Genomic DNA, 20,304 nt, shown 5'->3' with positions numbered 1-20,304 from the left:
ATTCCCAAGGCCAGTGACGACTGGGTGTGTACACCAAAGCATTTTATTGGGAGAGGGGCAGGGCAGGATTTACAATTACAGAGACAGACACAAAGACACAACCCTGCCCCGGGGAAAAACGCCCCTTTTCCCCAGCCCCATTCCCTTTCCTGGGATTCTGTGACTTCTCCTATACATATGTTCCCCCAAATTCTAAGCCGAAATAGGGGAGTCTGAGAGGGAAGGATCCCAGATTTGGAGTCATTTAGCCCCTGAGGGGCGCAATAAATGGCCACTGAGAAGATGCGGGCGGTTCAAAACCACCCCGGAGAATAAAGTGCAAGGAACTGGGGGGAAGGGGAGCGTCTTGAAACCACCATGGGGAAGTTCAGTGGCGGTGGTTTCAAACCTTTGAGTTGATGGACTGGAGCAGCCGCTCTTCTTAGACCTGAAAATCGTGTCAGAAAAAGTGCATGGGGGTGAAGAGAGGCGTATTGTTAAAACTGCCATTTTGGTTGTCTCCCTAGGCAATGTGCTAAGCTGGGAGGTTTGGGGGAAATTTGGTGCTGCAGCAGAGTCTGCTGGGGGGGGGGGGGGGGGGATGAAGAGTTTGTGGGGGAGGGTGCTTGAAACTGCCATTTCCCCTCAGAAACGCTGGTGAGAATCAATCCCTAGAATGGCAGGGATGGGTGATTAGTTAAACCAACTTGGAAAAAGCAGAATACAGTTGGGAGATATTTGAAACTTCTAGAGGAAGACCTTGAATTTTTTTGAAAGAGGAGGGGGGTTGAGTAATCTCAGGGGTTAGCCTGAGAGTCCCAGGGGTTCAAGGAAAGGGGGAGGTGCCTAAAGCCACAAGAGAGAGGAAGAGTCTGAATTGTCCATTCAAATAAAGCCCTGAAAGGAGAGATTTGAAACCACTGAGGCAGAAAAAAGTGGAGAAGGGAACCTTTAGGGGAATTTGGGTATCCTTGAAACTGCCAGTCTGCAGCTTCACTACCCCTGAGAGGCAAACAGGATGGGAAGAGATCTGACAGCACTGGGAACAAGGGAGAGTGCTTCTTAGGCCTGAGGAAGGACAGAGAGACTGGGGTTCCTTGACACTGTCACTCAGGCCGGAGATGTGAGGAATGGAGGTCCTAGAAACTGCCATCCAGTGGGAGGCACGTGGTCAGTAGTCCCGGACAGGGGGTGGGGGTCTTGGGGGTTGAACTGTGCTGTGTGTAGCCCCATAGGATGGAGGGGGAGCAGGGGGTGCCCCGGGGGGCTCAGCCTCATCCTCCATTTCACTTTCGTCGCTGCCAGCCAGCTGGTCGTGGCCAACGAAGCCACATTTCTCTTCGCTCATCTCCTCAGGCTCCGCCCACGGCTGCTTCTCTCCCGAAGCGAAGACCCCGTAGAAGATGACGCCCCCATAGTGCACCAGGGAGGCAATGAGGAACACATACTGCCACTCCTCTCGAGTCTGCAGGGGGGACACCCGGGAGGTGAAGTCAGAGGACAGAGGGACAGGAGAGGGGGCGGGGCTATGTGAGGGGGCGGGGCTGTGGAAAGGGCGGGGTTAGGAAAAGGGCGGGGCTAGGGCGGGCCTTTTCTCTGGACAAGGAGCCGGAGATCCAGAGAGGTGACTTATGTCAGGAAGGTGCTGTACACTGATTTGGAGGGCAAGTAGGTCAGGGCCCAAGCACGGACCTTGTGCTTAGTCATGGCACCCACGATGATGGGGCACACCATGCCGGACAACGTGCCCACGCCGTTGGAGATGCCCATGAGGATGCTGGCATAGCGCGGGGCGATGTCCAGGTGGTTCACGTTGAACCCTGGCGAGGCGAGCCCGGGAGGCGTCACAACCGATTCCCATGCCAGTGACTCCTCCCCCAGCCTAGCCTCCCCGGACCTCCCGGCCGCTCCGCTTTTTCCCGTCCGCCTTTTGCGAGGCTGCGAGGTGCTCTACCTGAGCCAGGAAGTTCCCCACAGAGCTGACCAGAGTCCCCCCACCCCCAAGCTGCAGATCGCTGGTTCTCACCAGAGATGGCGAAGCCGCTGAAGCCCACGGCGAGGACTAGGAAGGAGATGGCCACGCCCTTGGAGTGCGAGTAGCCGACCACCAACAGCAGCGTGGCTTCCATGCCAAAGCCTACGGAGGACCACCCCCTCTGAGCGCAGCCCGCCCCGCCCCGCCTCTCCAGACCCACTCCCGGTTCCCAACCTCTCCCAATTTGACCCAGTCCTGCCACTTCCACGCCTGTCCCTGGCTTTGTCCTCCATCCTGCCCGCGCCGGCCCTAACCAAGCCCTCAATTCTCCAGCCTGGCCCTTGACCACGTGCACAGGCTTCGCTGCCCCAGCTGGGACCTCAATGGCCTCAGCCCTTGACTAGACCACGCCCTGAAGACGGAGGGTCTAGGCCCCACCTCGGCACCCTCACGGCTTCCCTCTCAGTCCCCATTCATTACACTCAGACCTTCGTCTCTCCGGGTGCCCCTCCTCATCACCCAGGTCCCATCCTACTCTGGCCAGCCTCGTATAGGCCCGGTCCTCCCAGAACCAACATGGTCTCGCCTTTGCTTCACCTGGGCAGCCACACCCCCTTGCCCTTCTACAGACACTGCCCCGGAGGCTGCCACCTGAGATTCTGTTCCTGCCAGACCTGGTCTCGCTCCGGCTCCACCTTTTTGGACACGCTCCCCATGGACACGCCCTCTGACCCCGGCCCCATCCTCCATGGTCCAGTCCCCTAGATCCGCCCAGCCGTGCTCTGCCCGTCCCAGCCCGGTCCCAGATCCAGGCCCCGCCCCACTCACCTCCGCAGTTCATCAACTTGCGCACGTTGGTGGTGGACATGATGCGGCGGCTCCTCAGGAAGTCGGCGATCTGGCCTCCAATGGGCACGATGATGGTCATCACCAGGTGAGGCAACGCTGACACCAGGCCCACCTGCGCCAGCGGGCGTACAGGGAGGCGCGGCTCAGCGGCCACCTGCCTGGGGGTCTCACCACGGCTTCCTCTCTGCCCCCTTTCCAACCCTTTGGGATCCAGGTTCCTCTCCTTCCCGGGCTCACCCTCCCGCCGCGCCCGCAGCCTCCCCTTCCGGGCCCAACCTTGCTGATCTCGAAGCCGAACACTTCTTCAAAGTAGGCAGGCTGGGAGATAAGAAGCAGGTAGAAAGTCCAACTACGACAGAAGTTGGCCACGATAATGGCGTAGACTGGCATGGACGTGAAGAAGCGCCTCCAGGGTGTGTTAAACTTCTGTGGTGGGCGAGAGGAGGGAAGGGCTGCTAAGACTGAGAACAGGGCTGGGCGCTCTCCGAGTCCCTTCAGGGATCCTACGATAGTCCCGCAGAGACCCAGATTTCCCTGTCTCACTAAAGCCGCCAAGGAGGAACGCTAACATCCTAGCCTCAGTGGTCCTCAGGCTGGCGGGTGTCCAGACAGCACGATAACCTTCAGAGAGTCATAAATGTGGATCCAAGAGTCTCCTTCCACCCAATTATGCCCCCTAATTCGAGCCTCACCCACCCTGAGGTCTGAGCAAACCCCCACATTCTAATCCGCCTCTGCAGGTTTAACCACGCCCTTCAGTGGTTCCGCCCACCTCGCCACCTAGCCCTGCTCTCGGCACCTGCTAACCCCGTCCTCCCTGGGCTTTAATCACGCCCCCTAGGTTCTAGCGCCATCCAACTGGCGATCCCATCGTCTCCTCTAAACGTCTATGGAGATGTCTATGTAGATCTACCAAGATCCACACGCAGTGCGGGTTCAAAGCCCCTCTTCCTCCCGTCTCCCTGCCTTGATAGCTCTCCTCTTCCCACCGCGTCCCCGCCCCCCCTCCCCAGGCTTGGGCCCGGACCGTGACGGGGTTCATGAGCTTGGCGCTCTCGCCGATGGCGTCCTCGATGTACTTGCGCTCCTCCTCCGAAATGCTAGGGTGCAGCGCCGGGGACTCATAGGAGACGAGCAGCCAGAACAGGTACCAGAAGATCCCGAAGCTGCCTGGTGGGGGGAGGGGGTCAGGAGGAGGATGGAAGCGAGGTGACGACCGGCCTCGCTCTGCCCCAGAGCCACCCGGACCCAGGCGTCCGGGCCCCTCACCGTAGACGTAGAATACAGAGCTCCATCCCGAGTACTGCACCAGGACTCCGGCGAGAGGCATCGCGACCACCGCCCCAGCATAGGACCCTAACGGGGAGGGTGCAGGATGGAGAAGAGCGCATCTTTCCTCAAATGCAGTAGTGCGGATTCCCAGCCCCCACCTTTCTGGGATACAGAAGTATCGGCCACTGCCCCTCCTCCCTCAGACACGTCGGTCTGGGTCACCAGCCCTCTCCTCTCTAAGATCCGGGAGTTCAAGCCCGCAACCCCCTCCTCCCTCCAGCGAAGAGTCTGGACTTCAGCCCACTCCCCCACCCCAGCCCCAGACCCACGAGTCTGGATCCCTGCCCCTTCCTCTCACCGCAAAAGGCTGTCGTCGCCAGGCGACTCCGCTCTAAGGGCGGGGCCCATTTGCTCCAGATCCCATGGCAGGCGGGGTACGTGACCCCCTAGGGAAGAAAAAACCAAAGTCAACGAGAAAAGGTGGAGTCGGAACGGCAAAGAGGTCATAGGGGGCGGAGATTTACCTCTACCAACCCCTGCAGGATCCTCACGAAGATGACACAGCCATAGTGGACACGGGCAGCCGAGGGGATCAGCATGTTTAGAGTGGAGGTAGCCACAATAGCAAAGCCGAAAACCCTGATAGGAAAAGTTGGTGTTCCGAGAAGAGTCCAGCTATCCTGCCATACCTAGGACTCTGCCCTTTCCTCCTTCAGCAGGCCAGGTCCCGCGCCCCCAGAACCCCAGGTCCCACCTTCTATGAGACTCCCCGCTTCCACAATACGAAGCCCACCTTTCTCTAGGGCCTTGCCTCCGAACCCAGGCTCCTCCCATTTTCCCGGAGTCAACCCCCAAATGCAAGGTCACAGCCTCTAACTCCACCCACACACCTGTAGTTTCTGCCCACTTTGAGACATCCCCCCCGCCCCCCTCATACCTGTTGGCTGCGAATTTTTGGCAGATAAATCCTCCAGGAATCTGGGTGACAATGTAGCCCCAGAAAAAGGAGCCGTGTATGAGGCCAACAGTCTCTGGATCCCAGTTGAACTGAGCTTTCTGTGGGCCAAAAGGCACATCAAACCAGCACCCCTGCCCCAGACGCTCTGCTTCTCCACCAATCAGCACCCGCAGACAATCCCTCGGCCAATCAGCAACAAGGATCCCCTCTCGCCTTCAAAACACCTGCCAATCAGAGCTCGGGCCATCTACCCCAACTTTGCTCCTCCATGTTGCTATGGCCGCACTACCTTAGCAACAGAGCCTGTTGCTGCCTAAAGGCCTAGCTCTGTCTGCTTGCCTGCCTCAGGGTCCCTTCTCGGAATGCATAGGAGCCCATATATGCGGTGGGATTCTTCCTCCACTTCTAACCAACGTACAAACCGTTTGCTGATTGGATGGGTTCTAGGAAGAGACAAGAAGTAGCCAAAGGGTTGAGCGTGATTGGAAAGGAACAGGGGCAGGTAGGCCACAGCCCAACTCAGGAATTTTTTTGGAGGCAGGGGCATGGCCTATATGGAAATTAAAACAGAAAGTCTGAGATGAAGGGGGGCTTTAGGTTAATGTCCAGAGCATATGGTGAAGGGATGTAAGCAGCGGTGGAACTTCCAAAAAGCCAGAATCCAAATTTACAGCGGGGCTTTCCCTAGCAGTCCAGTGGTTAAGACTCCCCCTTCAAATACAGGGTTCGATCCCTGGTCTGGGAGCTCAGATCCCACATGCCATATGGCCAAAAAAAAACAAAACATAAAACAGAAGCAATGTTGTAATAAATTCAATAAAGACTTTAAGAATGTTCCACATCAAAAAAAAAAAAAAAAAAAATCTTAAAAAAAATTTTCACGATGGAGTGACTTCCCTGGTGGTCAAGTGGTTAGGATTCCCTGCTTCCACTGCAAGGGGTGCGGGTTAGATCCCTGCTTGAGAAAGTTCCGCAAGCCGCAAGGTAAGGCAACAACAACAAATTCACGGTGGAGCCTGAGTTGGCCCGGGAGTAAGACTCAACACTGGAACAGGTGCAGGAGACGCAGGCGGAGCAAAGTTGCTAGGATGCCCAAAATGAAACAGGAGCAGCCATATCATAGGAAACAAATGCTTGGCAGAATCTACACTTTGAAATCAGAGAGGTGAAACAAATAGGAGCGGGGCTTCATTTAGATAAAGGCAGGACTCAGGAAGGGAGAGCCCTGAGGTGAGGTGGAGCTGAGGTTGTGTGGTAAGTGCAAGTGCGAGTGGGTTGCCATGCCCGTCTCCAGGGGATCTTCCCCACCCAGGAATCGAACCCACGTCTCTTATGTCTTCTGCATTGGCAGGCGGGTTCTTTACCGCTAGCGCCACCTGGTTAGGGCCCAGGGTGGGGCAGGGCAAAAAGGCGGGTCTACTCAGGCCGGGACGTGGAAGGGGCGTGGTCTGGGCCTCGCGTAGGCGAGCGTGACGTCATCAGAGGGCCCGGGCAGGATTTTCCCCAGCCTCAGGCAGCTCCCGCCCCGGGGTACCTGCATCACCACGTGGCCCCCGCGGTGGGTCGTGCTGTTGTTGACCATGGAGACGATGGCCACGCCCAGGTTGCAGCGGATGCCAAAGCTAATGCAGAAGCCCAGACCGCTCATGATGGCGATAATGTAGCGGCGAGGGAGGCCAAAGCAGGTGCAATCCACGACCGGCGGGTCCCGGGTCTGCGTCGTGACCGGGCGCCCATCTGCACTCAGCTCCAGAGTCTCGGCACCTTCTTGCCGCTTCTCCAGAAGACTGCGGCGAGGCAGCAAGGATCAGATTCGGATGTCCGGGACCCCAGCCCCCTCCTCCCCAGGACACAAGTTGGGGCAAAACTTCTTGCTTTTCAAGACCAGGGATTCTAAGCCCGCAACCCCTCTTTCCCCAAGAGTCCAGCCCCTAACTTCCTTCTCCCTGCAGGGTCCAGTAATCTGGACCCCTGGTCTCCATCTCCCTCAGACCAGGAATTCCCACGCGCCCCCAGCCCCTTCCTTCCTTAGACTCGAGTATGGAACTCCCCAGTTCCCTTCTCCACTAGCCTTGTCACCTCTCAACTCAGTTGTTTTAGACCCAGGCTCCCCTTGCAATCCAAAACCCTGTGCCCCCAGCCCCCACCCCCAAGGCCCAGAGACTCTCTCCAGCCCCGTCTTCCAGATATGAGTCTATTTGAGGAAGCAAAAGGCGCTAAGGAGATGCCTCAGCAAAGGTGTCAAAAGAACAGATGCTTCTCAGCCACATCTGCTATATATACCGCACCCCCTCCCCTGCCCCGGGGCATGCCCTGCCCGGCTTCCAGGCCCAGGTGTGGGGCTGACATCCAGCTGACTCCATTCAGACACTGGAAGCCCACTCCCAGGGATGGGAGGTGGGGTGGGGGGGTGAGGTCCAGGGCACTGGAATCCAGCAGCCCAGCTGGATATATCTGGGGAAACTTGAGTTCAGGCTGTCAGCCTAGGGGGTGGGGAGGAGGAGTGGCGGGTGGTGTCCTGGCAAGGGACAGATGGCCCTGGTAGGGGGATTGGCTCAGTCCCCAGCGTGACTCTCGCCCCCGCCTGTTCTGGATCCAGGATTGAATCTGTGATGACGGATAGGGTACTTGGAGGGCCACCTCCATTCCAGAGAGAGGCTGCTGGGAGAAAGAGGTGCCCTGAGACAGACGTGGAAAAATTCAAAAGGAGGATGTCAGAAATGGTCGGGGAGCGGGGGGCGTGGAGAACAGAGACTGAGAGAAAGAGGGTCAGAGACACAGGAGGGAGAGAGACTCAGAGAGAAGGGAACAGATACCCAGAGAGGGAGAAACAGACAACCAGTCTGAAAGAGACTGGGGCAGAGACCCTGAGAAAAGACGGGGGCGGGGGTTGTGCAGGGGGTAGGGCAGAGACCCTGAGAAGGAAAGGGACTGAAACCTAGTGAGGGACCCAAAGACAAGTGGGGACAGAAACCCAGGAGAGAGAATGCAGAGACAGAGACCCAGAATGCTGAGAGAAAGATGGAGCGACAAGCAGCCTGAGGAGAGACAGGCTGGGGATATGATTTGTGAGGTGGGGCTCCTCTCCGAGGCCGGTAGGCAGCCAGGGGATCGGGCTGGATCCCAGGAAGGGGCTAGAACAGATGGAGGCGAGGGAGACTGGGACGGGGGAGGAAAGAACAGCCAGACGGTCTGGGAGGAGGCGGGTGGAAGAGATGGGAACACAGCAACCCTCCCCATCCTGGAACTTAAGGAAGTGGGGGAGGGGGTTAAGAAAGTGGGGAGACTGGGGGAACGGACAGAAACTAGAGGGACGAGAAATAATACCCTGGGCAGGGGACAATGAGCCAGAGAGTGGGGAACAGAAGCCCCCCAGAATGAATAGTGCACGGTTGTAGGGACTGGCCCTCCCATCAGAACAGGTCAGGCAATGAGATTAAACTTTGACCCAGGTTGCCCTGGCATGCTGTTTGACCCTGAAACTCAAGATGGGATTGCAGCCCCTGAAATTTGATACTCATTGTTAATATGAGGACACAGATCTCAGATCAAGGTTTTCTAAACTAAGGAACGCAGTCTCAGTATTCTGTATCTGTAAAATGGGGGCATGAGTAGAATGTGAGGTGACAAAGAGGGAACTTCAAGGTGACATTATCATTTCAAGAGAACTAGAGATGCAGAGGTGAAGGTGGCCCCAATGCTTCATGCTGTGTAAGAATAGATTACTTTGCTCTCTCAGGATGCCTGGAACTCAGGATTAGGGACTTGGTGATGAGGAAAGGCAGCTATTAGGGAGCAGGTAGGGCACTTTCCTGGTGGTTCAGACAGTAAAGAATCTGCCTGTAATGCGGGAGACCTGGGTTAGCTCCCTGGGTCAGGAAAATCCCCTGGGGAAAGTAAGGGCTACCCATTCCAGTATTCTCGCCTGGAGAATTCCATGGACAGAGGAGCCTGATGGGCTACAACCCATGGGGTTGCAGAGTCAGAGACGACTGAGCAACTAATCCTTCCAATTTCTTTCAACTAAAATGAAGACGGTGTCTCAACCTCCATCTCTGGGTCTCTGCCTCTGCTTCTCGGAGACTCTCTGCCCCCCTACTCTCCCCTCCCCAATCTCTGTCCTCTTTTGTCCCTTTGGTTCTCCCTTACCCTCCCATTGTACAACCGAGAAAACTGAGGCTCAGGAAACAGAAGCAGCATGTCCAAGGTCACACACAAGCAGCAGTGGGGCCTGATCACCTCCTGGCCCTCCACATCACCCCGCCCCAGGCCTGGCTCTCAAAAAGGAGGCATATTGGCTCCTGTCTCCTGCTGTATTCCCTTTCCCCCCTTGTCCTTGTCCCAAGTCGCCCTGGGTTGCTGTGTGTTTCCTGATCTGATGGAGTTCTCCACCCACTCCAGCAGCACTCATCTCGAGGAAATCTGCAGCCCCCACCCCAGACTTGGGCAGGAGACTGACCTGGGTTCAAAAGATGCCATGTGTACTCAGCTACTGACTCCCCCCCACCTTTTCCCAACGGTGCCTCAGTTTCCCCAGCTTCGTCTAGAGGATTAAAAGGAGTCCGCTGTGGGCACTTCCCCCTCTCAGCAATCACCAAAGCGGACCCCAGGATTCAGATGCGATTGTTCTGTACTCAAACTCCAGACTTAGTGACTGTCCTGGTGGGAACCCTGAACTCTGGGGTCTCTAGGGGCTCCCAAGGGAGCTGAGAGAGGTGACGATCAGGCAGAGTCAGAGAGAAACCCAGACACAGGAGAAGCGGAGACTGAGAAAGAAAGAGAGCCTGAGAAACACATTCCTCCTGCCTCCATCCCCCTTCCCAACCCCCTCCTCCAGCACGTCTCTCTCCCTCTCCTGACTTCACGCTGATGTATTTTGAGAAACTCGTGAAAGGAGGTGAGAAAAAGGGTGGGGAGGGGCTGGAAGATTGGAAAAAAGAAAGGGTGAGGTTATCTCAGCTCCTCCACCCCCTCCCCAACACTGCACCATCCTCCTGCCCCCTCCCTTCTGTCCAGCTTTATTCCTATCTCTCAGGTTACTAAAGGGTGGGGTAAGTTTGGAGCGCAGAGGTAATCTGCAGCAAGCGGGATGAGTGTTAGACTTAGAGAAGGACTTGCGTGGTCTAGTGAGCTGCACTGAAGATCAATTAAAGATAGGGTCAGGGCTGTGGGCCACGGGGACCCCAGGGTCTGAGGGAATGGCAGCAGGGGCATGGTGCTGATGAGGCCCCAACTCCTCCCCGCACTGTGGCCAGATATTTTTAGGCTTCTCCGCAGCTGAGTAATTTCTCTGACTTGGAGCCAGGGCTGGGGTTGGGGGTGAGAGACTCAGGAGAGGTGTAGCAGACTGCTCTGGGGACACCCAGGTCATTGGGGTCATCTCCTTGACTGGGAGGAAGTCCCTCTCAGCCCTGGTCTATACCCTTTGGAAAGTTCATCCTACCCCAGGAACCTAATGTTTGGCCTGCAACTCCCTTCTCCGTCAGAGACCCAGGATACCCTGACTTCTTCCTCCCAGCTTAGCTCTCCTCAAGGACAAGGACCAATGGACCTCAATCCGATTTAGCTTCAGATTAAACTCTCTGAGAGATGGCAACTAACAAACACACAAAGATGGAGAGATCTGGGATAAGGTAGTAAAAAAACCAGAGAGAGGGCCAGAGTTCCTAAAGGAGAGTGTCAGAAACCCTAGGGCGGGGAGTTGGGGGACAGAGACTCAGAGAAAGAGACAAAGACCCAGAGAGAAGGTTGTTGAGATCTAGTGAGAGCAAGAGAGCGGGACGGGGACTCAGAGATAAAAGGAAATAAAGACTTAGAGAGAGTGGACAGAGATCTGGAGAGAGGAGGCAGAGAACGTACAGGTGAAGGGAGACCCAGAAGCCGGCGAGGGAATCAGAGATCCAAAAGAGGGGGATATATATTTATAATCCCAGAGAAAAGGGCAGAGAGCCTAAGGATGGGGTGGTGCGCAGAAAAATGATGGATGAGACCGGACCGTCGGAGACCGAGGGAGAAAACTGGACAGATGGGTGGCCCCCCCACGCATGGGTACCGCCTGTCCAGCTGTCCATCTGTGCCCAGGTGGGAATGAGCGTTCTCCTCGGACCCTCGCGTTCTTCCACGCCCAGGACCCCCACCACGCTCACCGGTGTAGCTTCCCAAGGGCGCGACCCGCTAGCTTCCGAAACTCCTCCTGGCGGAACTCCATGGTGGCCGCCCCTGCTGCCGGACCCCCCCGCCGATTCCCCCCGCCCGCGGGCCCGGGCGGCCGCGTCCGGGTACCCGGGGTCCGCCCCGGCCCGGCCGGCCCCGCAGCTCCGCTCGGGGGGAAGGAGGCTGCGAGTGCGGGCTTTCTGGGGGCTGTCACCGGACTCAGCGTCGGGGGCGGGGTGGGGCGGGACGAGGCCCCGCCCACCTTCTATACCCCGCCCCCTTGTTATTCTAGTCCCGCCCACCTTCCCTTGCCATTCATCCAGGTTCTTGCCTCGCCCAAGACCATGCCTCTGGCTTTTTGAACTCACTTGTCTGGGTTGCATCGCTCCCAAATCAGTCCCTTCCCGGAGTTACTTCTCCCTCACCCATTCCCCACCAGCTCCTTCTATCCCAGATTTTCTCTCCTCCAGAGTTCTTTCCTGAGATATGCTCCCGCCACTTGTTTCCCCTAATTTCGCGTTCGCATTTTCATCTTCCTCTAAATATCCTCCTGCGTTTTGTCCTCCCAGTCCTACTTCTCCGAATTTCTGTGCCCTCCAGATCCTCATCCTGCCCAGGCACGCCATCCCCAACCTGCCACATCCTCAGTTCCAACTTTCTCATTCAGAAGGTTCTTTTCTCATTCAGGGAATTCCTTCTCCCTTCATAGATTCCAACCCCCATTTCGATCCACCCATTGTCCCCTCTAGTTCTTCCCTAGCCACCTGTTTCTATCTTTCCCCTTTCGGATTTCATGTCCCTCCAATTCTGTTTCCCCTCTTGGCCCACCACCCCTTCCAGTTCATTTCCGATTTCCTTCCCTCTGGATTCATCTCTCCAGAGTTATACTCCCCCTACCCTCGTTGCTGGTCATTATTCCCTCCCTAGCCTCGGATCTATCCCTGCCCTTTTAGTTCTCTCATCCTGAGTTCTGTCCCCACCCCTTGAGTGTGTCCTCTAGCATATTTCTTTACCCCTGAGTTCTGTCCCCTCCCCTGGGATCTATTCCTGCTTTGAATTTTGCCCACACCCTCTGGAACCCGATCCAGGTATACATCCGTGAGTACTTTCCCGGCCAATGAGTTCTATCCCCTCCCTCTGGGATCTGTCTCCGCCCCCTGGGATTTGTCCCCGCCCTCTGAATTCTTATTGCACCCCTGAATTCCAGCCCTGCCCCTCTGGGGTTGAACCTCTACTGTCCTCGGCCATCTCCAGCCCGCAGGCAGGTCCTGCTCCGCTCCTTTCGTCGCCAGCCCCTTTACCCGACGCCGAGTCCACCTCTAGATCCAGCCCCCAGGAAGGTGCTCTTTTCCCCATCGCCTCCCTGCGTAGGGCCAAAAATGCATTTGGGATTAAAATCTCACTATGTGGCACAGGTCCGCGAGGGAGTGGGAGGGAGCAGCCAGCGCGACGGGTGGGCGCCAAGGACGGGACGCAGCCTCTCGCCTCTAGCTTTGTCTCGCTGGGTCTTTGGGTGTCACAGTTTTGCCTGTGTTTGAGAAAACCTCGAATTCTTAGGGAGGAGAGGCTGGGGGCTGGGACTCCTGGGTTCGAGGGAGGAGGGAGCCGGGAGCTCGGACTCCAGAGTCTGGGGGAGGAAAAGACCGCGGAGCCTTCCGCACGCGCCACTCTGCGGCGGCAGAATCCCCGGTCTGGGTGTGGAGGCGGCGGTAGCGGCTCTGAGCCAGGTGTGAAGGTGGAGCAGATGGTGAAGAGGAGGGAGTGGGAGGGGAGCCCGCCGCTGCCAGATCCCGAGACTTCGCCGGAACCATCACCATGGAGACCGCGGAAGGCAGAGAGGACCCAGCCCCACATTTTCGGGACCCGGGAATGAGTTCTTCAGCCTCCCACGGAGGGTTCCTGTGCAAACTACAAGTCCCAGCGGCCGCTGGACTTCACCGTTTGCTTCTGAATGACCGCATCCTCAGAGGGCTGCTGGGAGTTGTAGTTCTTTGAGACAATGGACTGAAGTTGCGTTGCGCCCTCTGTTGGACATGGAGCCCAAATTCGCTCCTTCTGAGGACCAAGGGATCTTACTGAACGTCATCCCCAAACCCATTTCACTTTCTTACCACCCAGTTCATTCATTTCCAGCCACACTGGCCACCTGGCTGTTCTTTCAACATCTACCACCGAGGCTCCTGCATTTATCTATCCTCCTACGATTCACTATGGAAGAAGAGGATGTTGGCAATCTTTCATTAACTGAACAAATAGTTCCTACTAATGCTGAAGCTGAAGCTCCAATATTTTAGCCACTTGTTGTGACCATCCGACTCATTGGAAAAGACCCTGATGCTGGGAAAGACTGAGGCAGAATGAGAAGGGGGCAGCAGAGGATGAGATGGTTAGAGAGCATCACCAACTCAATGGACATGAATGTGAGCAAACTCCAGGAGATAGTGGAGGACAGAGGAGCCTGGCAGCCCATGGGGTCAAAAACAGTTGGACAGACTCAGAGAGCGAACTGGGGGTCAGGCATTGTCACACTACAGGGTACATCGCACTACTGAGAGTAACACTATCCGGGACCCCCAGAGGAGGAAAGCAGGGAGTATCAGAGAAAACCTGAAGGATTGAAAGGCTTTCCAGGGAAATCGCACTAAAAAGGAAAACTGGGAGGGTGGGGGCAAGGTGTGGGTGGAAAGTCAGATGAGCCCTGTGAGGGCAAACAATGAGATGTACTGGAGTAGACCTGGGTAGGGGTACTAGAGAAAAGGATCCTACCAAGGGGAACTACAGAAAGGTGCAAAAAGCCAGTGTAGTTCACCGCGGTTAGCCTGAGTGACTGAAGAGACAAAATGGAGTGTGAAAGGGACCAGATAGCACAGAGCCTTGAGTGCTCGGCGGAGCAGCTTGGACCTTCTCCCAGGGGTGCTGGAAAGCCAAGGAGGGGCCATGAACAGGAGCTGGGCAAGGTCAGCTCTGAGACCTTGTTGGGGACAAACAAGGGGTGAGACGAGAAGTTAGGAGGCCAGGGAGAACATCAGGGGAAGAGGTCAAGGCCTGAGCTGGGGCAGTGACCTCTATGGGACTCCAGTCCAATGTCCATCTTCCCTCCCATTCCCATGTACCCTAGCCAGACACAAGACAAAGGCAAACATCTTTTATTTCAGTTTTAGAGAAGCCACCAGCCTCTCCCCTCAATATAGAAGCACAGGAAGACATCCGGTCAAGAAGGCACTGACAGAAGGGGCATCGCCACCATCAATTGCTGGGGAGAGAAAGCCGAGAGAGGATTCAGAGCCCAGGGGTCCAGCCCCCTGCCCCCTCCACCCTCAGATCCAGGAGTCTAGGCCTCCCAGGGTTCCTGGCTTCCCCAAACGTCAGCCCCCCAGGTACCTTTCTCTTCTGATGGAAGGCTGCCTTGCTCTCATCACAGTTGATCCGCAGGGGGATGTAGGTATCCAGATGGTACAGCTGCTGGGGGCCCCCCATCACCAGGCGATTCTCCCCGACTTCCAACGACAGCCCCAGAGCACCATCCTGGAGGTGCAGGAGAAATCAGTCCACCCTTCCCTTCCCAGCGGCAGGATGATCAGAACATGACCAGAGAGAGAAGCCTCACATGTTGGGATGCCATATTTAAAGAGTCTAATCTCCCAGAAAAAAGGTGAAACTCAAAAGTGTTAGTCACTCAGTCGTGCCCCACTCTTCGAGACACCAGACTGTAGCCTGCCAGGCTCCTCAGTCCATGGAATTTTCCAGGCAAAAATACTGGAGTGGCTTGCCATTTCCTTCTCCAGATCTTCCCAACCCCGGGATTTAACCTGGGTCTCCCGCATTGCAGGCAGGCTCTTTACCATCTAAGCCACCAGGGATGCCCGGGGAAAAGGTGGGACATATTAATACAGGTCTGGGCACTGTAAGGACAGCACCGGAAGCCGGCCTGCAGCCCCCAGGGGACAGAGCAGGCAGCTGGGCTCACAGGGCAGCACTAGCCAGGCTCACACTGTTCTAGCAGCATTCTTTGGAATCTCTCCCATCACTCCTTCTCCAAGACCTCAAACATCACGGGGATGTGCTCACCAGCTTGGGGAGGTCGATTTCGGCCAAGAGGAGGTCAGGGGCCTCCAGCCAAAGGCTCAGGTGAGGCTTCTCAGGGCTGGGGAGGAACAAGACCCAGAACTCAGGAGAGCCGCCAGGACTTGGCGAGGACTATCGCCTCTCTTCCTCCCTCCCAGCCCTGAGGCCTCAGGACACCTTCCCAGGGGAAATTCCGCTTCTCTTCCCTCTGTGTTCCCAGAGCCCCAGGACCCCGTCCCGAAGTATGGAGGCAGATAGTACAAAGAATGTCGGGGAAACAGGAGATAGGGGCCCCGTCGAATGCCTACCATGCCTCAGGTCTCGGGGAGCTGGGCATGTACAGGTTCCCCAGCTCCTGGATCCGAGGACGCTGCTGGGAGCGGATATTTTGCTGGGAGATGGAGCCCAGGAAAGGTCTGTTCTTCAGTATGCGCCACTCTGAGGGGAAGGAGCACAGCGCCACAGGGCACATGGGTCCAGGTTTCCTTCTGCTCCTTCTCTTCAAGGGAAGAGGCTCCGCCCTCTGCCTAGGAGGCCAGGGGTCTGACCACACCCCCACGCTAGACTTCAGAAAGCCTGCCTGCGCTAGCCCCGCCCCTTCTGGGCTCTCCAGACCCCGCCCCTTATCTGAAATCCCGGGCCTCTTTCCCTCTCCTCGAACTCTCTTCGAAGCTCAGTCTCTTCAGTCATGGCCAACTCTCTGCGACCCCGTGGGCTGTAATGTGCCAAGTTCCTCTGTCCACGGCATTTTCCAGGTAAGAATACTGGGGCGGGTTGTCATGCCCTGCTCCAGGGGATCTCCCTGACCCAGGGATCGAACCCGTGTCTCCTGAGTCTCCTGCAGTGTAGGTAGATTCTTAACCGCTGAGCCACCAGGGAAGCCCCCTACAGCCCAGAGGCTAGTATAATCCCTGTCCACACTAGTCCCACTTCTCGCAGGAGCTGCCCCCCTAAAATCCACCGGGTTAGGCTCCTCCCGGTGGCACTGGCCCCACCCCCTCACCTGGATTCAGCTGCAGGCCATATTTGTCCTCAAGGCCCTCCCTGGCGATGGTGATCACTAGCTCTCGCAAGAAATCGCTGTTCTAGGGGTGAGAGAGAAGAGATGCGGTAGGGCTGAAGGGGTGGAGGGAGAGGCCCCGGCCCAGGCCTCCCCCGCAGCCCCGCCCCCAACCTGCATCCTCCGGAAGAAGTCGCTGTTGACAGCTACGTCGTAGGCGGTACAACCCTGGCCTTCTGCGGGGAGAGAAAGGGGGTGAGACCCCCCAGCCCTCGGTGGGAACCCCATGGCCCAGGCACAGTCAAGGAAAACACAATCAAGGACAGCAGCCACAGACCCAGACAGACCCAGAGACAATTAGGAAGTCAAAGATACTGAACTTGCCAGTCTGGACTCATACCCACGACCTCGTCTCTAGTCTTTTCCCCTCTGGCCCTTGCCCACCAAGTCCCAGAGCTCACCCTGACCCTCCCCAGTTCACAGTCCTCCCAGGGCTCCCCAGCGCCACTGGGGGAAGGCTGAGTTCTTCAGCCTGACGCTGGAGGCCCTGCGTGGTTAACCCCCTTCCAGCTGCAGAGAATTTCAGTTCTCTGGCACTTCATCCCTGTAAATCTCCCATCACTACTGATCACTGACCAGCTGAATCATTTCTCCAGCCTCTGGACTCCTCTCTCCTCTCTGCCTAGAACCCTCTTCTCTATCTTGGCCTGATGAGCTGCTCTGATTCCTTCCAATCTTATATCCAATGTGCCCTCCTCCAGGAAGCCTTCCCTAATCCTTTAGTGGGAGTGAAGAACCCCCTCCAACCCAGCACAGAATCACACCATATTGAAATTGCATCTGCTTCCTCTGCCCTCATCCAAGACTGAGAGTTTCTCAAGGGCAGATTCTGGGTTTTGATAAGTGCCTACTCCCCAAGGCACTGGCCAAGGCATCATCCCAAGAGGCTTAAGGGACATATGTGAATTGAAAAAACAAGGATATAGAGACAGAAACTCAACAGAAAAGAGATTAGACAAGGCAGTGACATAGAGACAGGGGAAAAGGGTGCAGGAGAAAACAGGGGTGAATGAGAGCTGGCCAAGGACTAGAGTCAGATTAGCTAATGAGCACCTGCCCAGCCCCACTCTCTCCTGGGGTGAGGCAGGGAGAAGTGCCAGCCTGACCAGGTGAGTAGAACCAGGACTTCCCAGTGAGGTTGTGGATACCCAGGAGGTTAAAGATATGCCTTGGGGAAAAGAATCAGATAGGGGGTTGGGGGTGCAGGAGAACGAGTTTCTAGGTTCTGAGGGAGGGTGGTCCAGGGCACTGGAATTTTTGGTCCTAGGGAAGAAAGGACCATGGGGGTGGGGGTGGGGGGTAGATTCCTGGGTCTTCTCAAGGCACTGACTTGCATCCATTTCCGCATGTGGCTCTCCCAAACTCATGGGAATGCGAAACCCAGCCTGGTCTTCCTCCAGCATTTGAAGCAGCTCATCCTCAGTCAAGTCAGCCGGCGGAGGGATGGAGGGAGAGTGACAGATGTTGATGAAAACCTTCCCTTCAGCTGAGTTTGTCTTGATGCAGAAACCTGGTGGGAATGGGTTTGTCCTTGACCATCTGTCTGTGCATGGGTCTCAGTGTCCATCCTTCTTTTGATCTGTTCCCCCTCCTTGAGTATTAGTCTTCCACTTTCTGGGTCTCTTCCTTGCGATTTCTCATTCTCTTTGAATCTCTGGCCCCCAAGTCACCCATTCTCTCTATCTCTTTCTAAAATTTTTATTGGAGTAGAGTTGTGTTCCTTTCTGCTACACAGCAAAGCAATTCAGTTCTACATACACGTATATTCACTCTTTTTTAGATTCACTTCCCATACAGGTCATTACAGAGTACTGAGTAGAGTTCCCTGTGTTACACAGTAGGTCCTATTAGGTTGTTTTTGTTTTGTTTTGTTTGACTTTTTGGCCACTCTTAGGAGCATGTGGGGTCTTGGTTCCCTAACTAGGGATTGAACCTGAGCCCTCTGCAGTGGAAGCTTGGAATCTTAACCATTGGACCACCAGGGAAGCCCCTAATTATCTATTTTATATATGTGTGTGTTAGTCACTCAGCCATGTCTGACTCTTTGCAACCCCATGGACTTGTAGCCTGCCTGGCTCTTCTGTCCATGGAACTCTCCAGGCAAGAATACTGGAGTGGGTTGCCATTCCCTTCTCCAGGGGATCTTCCCAAGCCAGGGATCAAATCCAGGTCTCCTGCATTGCAGGCGGATTCTTTACAGGCTGAGTCACCATATAATAATAATAATAATATATATATATGTCCATCTCAATCTCCTAATTTAGCCCTCCCCGCTCTTTGGATCTCAGTAACCTCCCTGCTTTCTCTGGGTCTCTGTTCACTCTCCAAGGCCTCTATACCCTGCTACTGTGTCTCCCTCCTCCCTCCTCTCCCCCCAGTCTATGTCCACCTCTTTCTGGGACTCTATCCCTCTCTCCTTGGGTTTCTGTCTTTCTCACCAGGTTGAGGCTGTATCTGTGTGGATTCTGGTCTGCTTGTCTGGGCTTGCTGGAGCTCCTTGGAGGCCTGTGTGAAGAAAAACAATTTCCAGGCTTGGCATTTGTGCTCTCAGAAGCCCCTCGTTGGTTCCTCAAGTGTTCAGTGAGCACTGTTTACCTATATGAGCTAGGCAGGGCATAAGACATACTACGCCCCCTTCCAACTTTGAGGAACCTGAGGAACAACTCCAATCCTACTCCTATTCCATCCAGAGGAGCAGATTTAAACAACTACAACTCCCATAGGACCTGCTGCCTCCCCAGTGCATGCTGGGAACTGTCGTCCCCTTTCTGAGCGCGCGCTCACACGTTCACAAACACACCCCAGAAAAAAGAAAGAAAGAAAGAAAGAAAGAAATCCCCCGAATCCCCTGGGACCCAGGAGTTCATTCAGTCTGCACCTGAAGCAGCAGCTCCTCGAAACGCGACGTCTCAGCGCCCATCGTCTCTGCATCGTTCAGCTCCGGCACCAGCAGCTTCGAGTCGGCCATGGCCCTGCAACAGACCTGGGCGTCCTCAGCAACCCCGACGTCAGGGACCTTCAGCGGGAACCGAACTCTGAGGCCTGCTTCCCGGCCCTCAACCGACTCCCGACACCCACAATTCTGTACGAAAATCTGCGAACCTAGCCTGAGACTATAATTTCACTCAGACCAGTCACTGCGTCAAATCTCTCGGGAGCCAGTATCTCTAGACTAAGTGCCAAATATGTAAATAACAGCCACTCTTCCGGTCTCTGCGCAACCAGGAACTCGGGTAGGCCACACTTCCTACTATCGGAAAGTTCATTCACCAATCCTGCAACCGCATTCCTAATCACAAACCAATCCAGTCTAAGTCTGAAGCCACGCAACTCTCTCAACCAATCAAAACTAAATCTTGGTAGTCACTAAATGACACACTTCCTGTGTAGTTTAAAGCCACACTTCCGCCCCTTCCCGCCCGCCACAAAAGCCACACTTCCGCCCCTTCCCGCCAGCTACATCTGGCTAGATTACTGGGCAAAGCTAGCATACTTTTAAAGCCTTAACCTCAGTGAAGTGGAAGTCACTCAGTCGTGTCCGACTCTGTGTGATCCCATGGATTGTAACCCGCTAGGCTCCTCTGTCCATGGAATTTTCCAGGCAAGAACACTGGAGTGGGTTGCCATTCACTTCTCCAGGGGATCTTCCTGACCCAGGGATCGAACACGTGTCTCCTGCATTACAGGTGGATTCTTTACCGTCTGAGCCACCAGGGAAGCCCCTTAACCTCAGTGTCCATCCTAAAGACTCCTGTCTGATCTCAATCACCTCGTCCTCAAGAGGTAGATTCGATTCTCAAATAAAGGTATTTCGGAGTAAAATCACTCTTTAGATCAGGATGATGGGAAGACACCAATTTGGCCACTCTTCTAAATCTGAAGGGTTCGTAACTATTTGAAGGCACCCATATTTTCGTTCTGGGATTCCCCGTTGGCTCAGCGGTAAAGAATCAGTCTGCAAAAATAAAAAGAATCAGTCTGCAATGCAGGAGC

The 20,304-nt window shown here is 55.6% G+C and overlaps 2 protein-coding genes across 2 annotated transcripts; both read right to left on the bottom strand.

Annotated features, from left to right (window-relative positions):
- Positions 1-25: 25 nt before the first annotated feature.
- Positions 26-11,397, bottom strand: SLC17A7 (solute carrier family 17 member 7). Its single transcript, XM_020885668.2, has 12 exons — positions 11,180-11,397; positions 6,568-6,820; positions 5,013-5,131; positions 4,600-4,714; positions 4,434-4,521; positions 4,073-4,159; positions 3,831-3,973; positions 3,080-3,229; positions 2,783-2,915; positions 2,006-2,116; positions 1,672-1,799; positions 26-1,444 (listed from the first exon to the last, which is right to left on the bottom strand). The coding sequence occupies exons 1-12, from the start codon at positions 11,239-11,241 to the stop codon at positions 1,151-1,153; spliced, it is 1,683 nt and encodes a 560-aa protein (XP_020741327.1). The 5' UTR covers positions 11,242-11,397; the 3' UTR covers positions 26-1,150.
- A 2,919-nt stretch (positions 11,398-14,316) lies between these two features.
- PIH1D1 (PIH1 domain containing 1) lies at positions 14,317-19,543 on the bottom strand. Its single transcript, XM_020885662.2, has 9 exons — positions 19,190-19,543; positions 18,750-18,816; positions 17,642-17,821; positions 16,426-16,487; positions 16,255-16,336; positions 15,560-15,689; positions 15,255-15,330; positions 14,568-14,711; positions 14,317-14,439 (listed from the first exon to the last, which is right to left on the bottom strand). The coding sequence occupies exons 1-9, from the start codon at positions 19,277-19,279 to the stop codon at positions 14,398-14,400; spliced, it is 873 nt and encodes a 290-aa protein (XP_020741321.2). The 5' UTR covers positions 19,280-19,543; the 3' UTR covers positions 14,317-14,397.
- Between the last annotated feature and the right edge of the window lie 761 nt (positions 19,544-20,304).

The sequence above is a fragment of the Odocoileus virginianus genome, chromosome 20 (genome assembly GCF_023699985.2).
Source record: "Odocoileus virginianus isolate 20LAN1187 ecotype Illinois chromosome 20, Ovbor_1.2, whole genome shotgun sequence".
Classification (NCBI taxonomy): Eukaryota; Metazoa; Chordata; class Mammalia; order Artiodactyla; family Cervidae; genus Odocoileus; species Odocoileus virginianus.
Note: the sequence above shows the minus strand (reverse complement) of the source record. Positions and strands in the feature narration are given on the sequence as shown.